The 8,042-nt window shown below is 37.3% G+C and overlaps 2 protein-coding genes across 2 annotated transcripts; both read right to left on the bottom strand.

Annotated features, from left to right (window-relative positions):
- Positions 1-147: 147 nt before the first annotated feature.
- Positions 148-3,687, bottom strand: LOC148957564 (coiled-coil domain-containing protein 63-like). Its single transcript, XM_089114907.1, has 3 exons — positions 2,360-3,687; positions 1,791-2,061; positions 148-997 (listed from the first exon to the last, which is right to left on the bottom strand). The coding sequence occupies exons 1-3, from the start codon at positions 2,472-2,474 to the stop codon at positions 247-249; spliced, it is 1,137 nt and encodes a 378-aa protein (XP_088971033.1). The 5' UTR covers positions 2,475-3,687; the 3' UTR covers positions 148-246.
- A 151-nt stretch (positions 3,688-3,838) lies between these two features.
- On the bottom strand, positions 3,839-7,815 carry LOC135684876 (coiled-coil domain-containing protein 63). The gene is made up of 4 exons (XM_065200568.2): positions 6,798-7,815; positions 6,051-6,237; positions 5,482-5,752; positions 3,839-4,688 (listed from the first exon to the last, which is right to left on the bottom strand). The coding sequence occupies exons 1-4, from the start codon at positions 7,170-7,172 to the stop codon at positions 3,938-3,940; spliced, it is 1,584 nt and encodes a 527-aa protein (XP_065056640.2). The 5' UTR covers positions 7,173-7,815; the 3' UTR covers positions 3,839-3,937.
- Positions 7,816-8,042: the final 227 nt, after the last annotated feature.

Genomic DNA, 8,042 nt, shown 5'->3' with positions numbered 1-8,042 from the left:
AAAGATCTGGCGAAACGCAAAATTATTATTATTAAAAGGTCTTATGAACTTTTGTAATATAAAATTGTGGTATTTTCAGGAGATTGCAGCCACTTAATGACAAAAATTTTGGATTAATCTTGAACAGATTTGCTAAAACAGTAACAGCAATTGAAATTAGATTACGTTTTTCGTCTATTTATATATTTGCCGAGAATAATATTTACATGAAAGGTTTACTAGATGTACTTCGAAGATAAAATTAATTCAAATTGTTGCAGCCTCATCTTCAGGGAGAGGCTTCATCGTATCCTGCCTTCCCAGCGGTCTTTGTGATCCACGCGAATAGTTTGCCATTGATTCTAAGCCCTCGGCTCCTTCTCCCTGCTGGGCATTGGAACTTTTATTCCCTTTGCTATGGTGTCCTGTCCAAGCAGCTTGAATGAGAGAGATTTCGTGTTCGTTGTTGTCTCTGATCGCCATCATCAATTTGACTTGCAGCATTTCGTTCGCCTTTCTCTCGATCACACCTAAAAACTGTGCCATGTTTTCCTCGGTGATGGTCGTATTTCCCAACATCAATGCAATACCGCTTATGTCACATGCAATTCCGTTAAATAAATTCCCAATTCTCATCTTTGCTTCTTCAAATATCTTCCTTGCTATCTTATCTTCACGATTGTGCGTCTTTCGTGACTGCGTGACCTTGCAGTACTTCTCCTCCAGTTCTGACATTATTCGTTTTCTCTCTGTGGACATAGAGCTTCTAAGGTTACCCATATCAACCATTTCTGCCTTTATATACTCGATGTCAACTTCAAGTTGCTTCTTACTCATTTCCTGCTGGTTAACGAAATTGAACATTGCAAAATTCTTATCTTCAGTTGCGATGAAACGTGTAACCATAGAATCTACATCCTTGTCACCACTCACATCAACTAAACGTTGGAAAATTTCGTCATAGAATGCCACTTCGTTCTGAAGAACTTTTGCATTACTCGCAGCCTTCCTGTCTCGTCTAGAAAAGGACATTTTCAAAGATTGAGAGAATGCGTATTGAAAGTATCACCTTTCATAAATGGCATTTGGTGATGCTATCAAATACCCTTCATAATTCTATTTCTGCGAGATGTGAGGTATTTTCAGTGGTTCATTTTTTGGTTTCTAACAAAGATCAATGTTAGATCCTTTTTTCTACAACAGTTTTGGCGGTAGACATTGGCAAAATCGTTTTAGAAAGCAAAAGAAAGATAGCATTGCTTCTATTCTGATTTGCAGACAAAATTATGAAAGAAAATTATTGTGATGATTTTTGTGTTTACACTGGAACTCTGCTGGTAAGGTTCTATTCAATCGCCTCATTTGAAAGCTAGATCTGAAATCATAAAAAAAGAGCTGGGGGCTTGTTGCATTTAGTTGTGGTTTGAGAATGCATTTTCTGTTTCTTGAAAAAGATTTTTATCATTAGGTGTTTTAACAAGACATTTTAAAAAAGTAAAAAATTCTGTTCACGATGTCTATGAAGTAATTTTTCATAACTGCGTGGAGACCAGCAAAAGCTATATTTATATGAAGTCAACAACGATATTATCCAGCCCGAGAAAAAAAAGTAAAAAGAAAGGTTTGAAGTTTATGTTTCAAGCAGCAGGAACTATAAAGCAGTGTGAGACTGCCGTTACCACCCTGACAGCATGAAGATCCAGGCCTTTGAAAAAGCAACTCAGCTATGATCAAATGAAAACGAGCCAAACATAGCCTCGGCTTTAGTATACATACAGTCGACCAGCAACATCAAAAGATTTCACACTGACCTTCCTTGAATCACTTGCTCGTAAAATTCGTTCAAGTCTTGCTCTTTTGTGGTCATGAAATCCCGCAGCCGTTTATCATGGTCGATAATTCGCACCAGTTCCTTGAGCTCAGCATTGAAGCTTGCAAGATCTCTTGCCCCTTTTTCTTTGAGATACTTCATGCGATGGTCAGCCTCCTCTCTTGATGTAAACAAAGCTTTGGAGCAATCAATCAGTCTGTTCTTTTCTTTGACGTCATGTTCGTAGAGTTTTCGCAGTTTCGAATGGAGGTCTACACAAAGCAAGCAAAAAGTTTTGATTAGCCTTTAGCCCACAGCTACGAACCTCTCTGCAGCAAACTGCCTCCAAATGGATAAACACTTCAATTGGCCCCAAGCAGGTTTTTTGAGCATTTCAATTTACTGATGATCAAAAAGTTGAATATCTTGAGAATAAGCACTAATTATGCACAAAAAATTATTCAATATAAATATTCAAAGTTTGTTTTCTTTTAAACTTTGCCCTTTTATGGAATTTACAACCCTACGCAGCTAAAAAGATATCATTTTCGCCCATTAATGGGTTCTTACCTGAAAATCGTCTGCGTTGGACAAAGATATATTCGATGTTTTGCCTATGCAAATTATTCCTAGCAAGGGTCTTGCTATACCTGACCGTTGCTTGATTCAACCGGTTTTCTAGCATCCTGACACGTTTTTGAGTTGCCTTGTGTCTCTCTTGGTCGTTCCCTGGTCCACCAACCTTTTTGGACAGTTTCTGTGAAAACAAATAAAACAGTAGCAGTTTGATATTAAAGTTTCATAACTTCTAGATGATGTATTGAACAAAAACAATCATTATTCAGCCTTTAAAAATGAGAAATGTAAATGATGTATGGGAAATTTCTGGTTCACGTCATATCCTTTCACTTGATTCAAATCTATTGCCCATACCACCCTACAGTTAATCACATTCTATAATATTCTACAAGAAGAGCTTTCACTGCTACTATTCTTTATCTGAAAGTTGAAAAAGCTTTGATTTCAATCTTCGCAAAAATTTATATATTCTATGAAAATTCAGAAATATGTCAGCAAACGGCACTCTTACCGTGATGTCAAAAAGGGGATGGGGAGGAAGCAGGACTTATCAAAAATGGCAAAATTCGAAGCAAGGAGAAAGCAGTTTGGTTTTTATTTGTAAATATAGCTCATGTACAAGAGTGAAGAAGGACTCATAGACAACAGGGAGTGTTCTTGATTAAAAAGCAAATCTGTCTAATCTCCTTTACCTCAACCATTTTTCGGTTCTCATGCCTACTTGAGTGCCAAACATACCTCGATTTTTGGGGCTGTAGCCCCCCTAGCTCTCCCCTGGCGCCACCACTGCCTATATACATTTATATGATGTTAAATATCATTATCGTTGCCATCAGGCACAACTTCCATTCTTAAGCATGATCGGAACAGGCTGTACCATTTACCCAATAAACAAATATGTGCGGAGTAGTTTGAAATAAGGAATATTTCATGTCAATTCAACAGTTTGCAATGTTGAAAAAGCTGATCAGATAAATATTGAAGAACTCTACAAATTTAGAGAAAATTTAGAACTATCTTCAAAAGATAGACTTGCTGTTTTGAATAATAAATAATTAATCATCTAAGAAGTCACTATTTGTGAATTTCTTTTCAAGTGGATCTGTAGCATGAATGTTTGAGATTTCATATCTGATTCTGGTTGCTTTAGTACCATAAATTCCCTTTCAAAAGCAACAAAACTCTCTTGTCATATGTTTTTGTTCTACATCACCTCTCAGAAAATCTTCGTAGAATTCATAAAGTTAAACTTCTCTAAAAGGAGCATCAGTTGAAGATCAAGTTTGGCCACAAATACTTGGAAAAAGAACTTTTGCTATAGCAAAAGATCCGGCGAAACGCAAAATTGCTTTTATTCAGAGGTCGTATGAACTTTTGTAATATAAAATTGTGGTATTTTCAGGAGATTGCAGCCACTTGATGACAAAAATTTTGGATTAATCTTGAACAGATTTGCTAAAACAGTAACAGCAATTGAAATTAGATTACGTTTTTCGTCTATTTATATATTTGCCGAGAATAATATTTACATGAAAGGTTTACTAGATGTACTTCGAAGATAAAATTAATTCAAATTGTTGCAGCCTCATCTTCAGGGAGAGGCTTCATCGTATCCTGCCTTCCCAGCGGTCTTTGTGATCCACGCGAATAGTTTGCCATTGATTCTAAGCCCTCGGCTCCTTCTCCCTGCTGGGCATTGGAACTTTTATTCCCTTTGCTATGGTGTCCTGTCCAAGCAGCTTGAATGAGAGAGATTTCGTGTTCGTTGTTGTCTCTGATCGCCATCATCAATTTGACTTGCAGCATTTCGTTCGCCTTTCTCTCGATCACACCTAAAAACTGTGCCATGTTTTCCTCGGTGATGGTCGTATTTCCCAACATCAATGCAATACCGCTTATGTCACATGCAATTCCGTTAAATAAATTCCCAATTCTCATCTTTGCTTCTTCAAATATCTTCCTTGCTATCTTATCTTCACGATTGTGCGTCTTTCGTGACTGCGTGACCTTGCAGTACTTCTCCTCCAGTTCTGACATTATTCGTTTTCTCTCTGTGGACATAGAGCTTCTAAGGTTACCCATATCAACCATTTCTGCCTTTATATACTCGATGTCAACTTCAAGTTGCTTCTTACTCATTTCCTGCTGGTTAACGAAATTGAACATTGCAAAATTCTTATCTTCAGTTGCGATGAAACGTGTAACCATAGAATCTACATCCTTGTCACCACTCACATCAACTAAACGTTGGAAAATTTCGTCATAGAATGCCACTTCGTTCTGAAGAACTTTTGCATTACTCGCAGCCTTCCTGTCTCGTCTAGAAAAGGACATTTTCAAAGATTGAGAGAATGCGTATTGAAAGTATCACCTTTCATAAATGGCATTTGGTGATGCTATCAAATACCCTTCATAATTCTATTTCTGCGAGATGTGAGGTATTTTCAGTGGTTCATTTTTTGGTTTCTAACAAAGATCAATGTTAGATCCTTTTTTCTACAACAGTTTTGGCGGTAGACATTGGCAAAATCGTTTTAGAAAGCAAAAGAAAGATAGCATTGCTTCTATTCTGATTTGCAGACAAAATTATGAAAGAAAATTATTGTGATGATTTTTGTGTTTACACTGGAACTCTGCTGGTAAGGTTCTATTCAATCGCCTCATTTGAAAGCTAGATCTGAAATCATAAAAAAAGAGCTGGGGGCTTGTTGCATTTAGTTGTGGTTTGAGAATGCATTTTCTGTTTCTTGAAAAAGATTTTTATCATTAGGTGTTTTAACAAGACATTTTAAAAAAGTAAAAAATTCTGTTCACGATGTCTATGAAGTAATTTTTCATAACTGCGTGGAGACCAGCAAAAGCTATATTTATATGAAGTCAACAACGATATTATCCAGCCCGAGAAAAAAAAGTAAAAAGAAAGGTTTGAAGTTTATGTTTCAAGCAGCAGGAACTATAAAGCAGTGTGAGACTGCCGTTACCACCCTGACAGCATGAAGATCCAGGCCTTTGAAAAAGCAACTCAGCTATGATCAAATGAAAACGAGCCAAACATAGCCTCGGCTTTAGTATACATACAGTCGACCAGCAACATCAAAAGATTTCACACTGACCTTCCTTGAATCACTTGCTCGTAAAATTCGTTCAAGTCTTGCTCTTTTGTGGTCATGAAATCCCGCAGCCGTTTATCATGGTCGATAATTCGCACCAGTTCCTTGAGCTCAGCATTGAAGCTTGCAAGATCTCTTGCCCCTTTTTCTTTGAGATACTTCATGCGATGGTCAGCCTCCTCTCTTGATGTAAACAAAGCTTTGGAGCAATCAATCAGTCTGTTCTTTTCTTTGACGTCATGTTCGTAGAGTTTTCGCAGTTTCGAATGGAGGTCTACACAAAGCAAGCAAAAAGTTTTGATTAGCCTTTAGCCCACAGCTACGAACCTCTCTGCAGCAAACTGCCTCCAAATGGATAAACACTTCAATTGGCCCCAAGCAGGTTTTTTGAGCATTTCAATTTACTGATGATCAAAAAGTTGAATATCTTGAGAATAAGCACTAATTATGCACAAAAAATTATTCAATATAAATATTCAAAGTTTGTTTTCTTTTAAACTTTGCCCTTTTATGGAATTTACAACCCTACGCAGCTAAAAAGATATCATTTTCGCCCATTAATGGGTTCTTACCTGAAAATCGTCTGCGTTGGACAAAGATATATTCGATGTTTTGCCTATGCAAATTATTCCTAGCAAGGGTCTTGCTATACCTGACCGTTGCTTGATTCAACCGGTTTTCTAGCATCCTGACACGTTTTTGAGTTGCCTTGTGTCTCTCTTGGTCGTTCCCTGGTCCACCAACCTTTTTGGACAGTTTCTGTGAAAACAAATAAAACAGTAGCAGTTTGATATTAAAGTTTCATAACTTCTAGATGATGTATTGAACAAAAACAATCATTATTCAGCCTTTAAAAATGAGAAATGTAAATGATGTATGGGAAATTTCTGGTTCACGTCATATCCTTTCACTTGATTCAAATCTATTGCCCATACCACCCTACAGTTAATCACATTCTATAATATTCTACAAGAAGAGCTTTCACTGCTACTATTCTTTATCTGAAAGTTGAAAAAGCTTTGATTTCAATCTTCGCAAAAATTTATATATTCTATGAAAATTCAGAAATATGTCAGCAAACGGCACTCTTACCGTGATGTCAAAAAGGGGATGGGGAGGAAGCAGGACTTATCAAAAATGGCAAAATTCGAAGCAAGGAGAAAGCAGTTTGGTTTTTATTTGTAAATATAGCTCATGTACAAGAGTGAAGAAGGACTCATAGACAACAGGGAGTGTTCTTGATTAAAAAGCAAATCTGTCTAATCTCCTTTACCTCAACCATTTTTCGGTTCTCATGCCTACTTGAGTGCCAAACATACCTCGATTTTTGTCTCCTCTTTCCTCATTTCTTCTTGAAAATTATGCAATTGCAAATTCTCTCCATCGATTGTTCTCTTGATGACATCTTCTGTTTTGAGAAGATAACGCAGCTCGTCAAGGATCTTGGTATCAGCAACGTGATTGCTCCTTTGTGTTACTAAATTCATATCCTTCATTAAATCCCCTTCTTCTCGCATTAAGCTGGTTATTTCCTGACGCTGTCGTTTCAGCATATGCTCAGTTTCGTTTCGATACGACTTTCGGTCGTCCACAAGCAGTCGATACTGTCGCTGAAGTTTCGTAAGCTCGGCCTGCAGTTCAGCCCTAGTTTCTGCTGCATCGTCCTTAATTTTCGATTCTTGTACGCTAAGCATGCTGAATCCCTATATCTTTTTCTCCTGTAAACACTAAATCTTTTCCGAAGAACTTACGCGACTCTTCTAAATTACCTTGGCTAATAACTACTTGCCAAACTTAGTGTTCACTGCTTAAATATGAAGACCGGTCTTGTAACACTGTGACGTCAGATTAATAATACGTCACGTGGTGTCCAGCGACTAAATGAATGACGATGTGGCAATAATCAATCAATCATTGCTAGTTGAATGAGAATATAGAATACGGCTCCGTTTGAAGCAAACAATTTTGAAATATCAATGCGCCTACTCTATCTAGGACCTCGTTTTCAAAATACTTGAAACTTCGTTGTATCAAATTTTTTATTTCAGAATCGGATTTAATGATGTTCCTCATGATATTGAATACAAAGGTAAAGGGAGCATTCTTCAAAACGTGGTCACAATCTAGCCTAACGCGATGCTTGGGGCTTGGAGTTCGAAATGACGGGAAAAAATAACAGATGATAATTCGCCGAAAAAACACTAATGCACTTTCTTCTTTTGGTCTTTATCAGCTAGGGGCTGATTGAAAAGCAAGAACGGTTTTACGAACCAAGGTCATGCATACCCTTATGAAACAAACGCTAATGATAAATTTCGCTTGCTGGCGAGCCACCTAAACTTGAATGATTTTGCAAGCAGTTTTGAACACAGTGTTCTCAGAAGCTCATTTTTTTACTTTTTTCTACCATTTTTCCGTGTAGCCTTTCTCGTTCGAGCCTGATCTCAGCTCAGGTTAGGCACAACCCGAATAGAGTAACCAAAATAGAAACTAACTGCTTTAATGCACAACGAAGCAATCAACGAAACCAAGCTAAAAGCAACCAAAAAATTATTTTAAACGAT

Source organism: Rhopilema esculentum, chromosome 21 (assembly GCF_057945365.1).
Source record: "Rhopilema esculentum isolate cy_ngs chromosome 21, ASM5794536v1, whole genome shotgun sequence".
NCBI lineage: Eukaryota > Metazoa > Cnidaria > Scyphozoa > Rhizostomeae > Rhizostomatidae > Rhopilema > Rhopilema esculentum.
The sequence above is the reverse complement of the archived record's forward strand: the minus strand, read 5'-3'. Positions and strand labels throughout refer to the sequence as shown.

Excerpts from the sequence above, each read along its gene's own strand:
- LOC135684876 (XM_065200568.2), bottom strand. The coding sequence starts at position 7,172 with ATGCTTAGCGTACAAGAATCGAAAATTAAGGACGATGCAGCAGAAACT. Across the intron at positions 6,238-6,797 it reads AAGAGGAGACAAAAATCGAG|AAACTGTCCAAAAAGGTTGG; the intron begins GTATGTTTGGCA and ends TTGTTTTCACAG. Across the intron at positions 5,753-6,050 it reads CCAACGCAGACGATTTTCAG|ACCTCCATTCGAAACTGCGA; the intron begins GTAAGAACCCAT and ends TGCTTTGTGTAG.
- LOC148957564 (XM_089114907.1), bottom strand. The coding sequence starts at position 2,474 with ATGCTAGAAAACCGGTTGAATCAAGCAACGGTCAGGTATAGCAAGACC. Across the intron at positions 2,062-2,359 it reads CCAACGCAGACGATTTTCAG|ACCTCCATTCGAAACTGCGA; the intron begins GTAAGAACCCAT and ends TGCTTTGTGTAG. Across the intron at positions 998-1,790 it reads GAGCAAGTGATTCAAGGAAG|ACGAGACAGGAAGGCTGCGA; the intron begins GTCAGTGTGAAA and ends GTCCTTTTCTAG.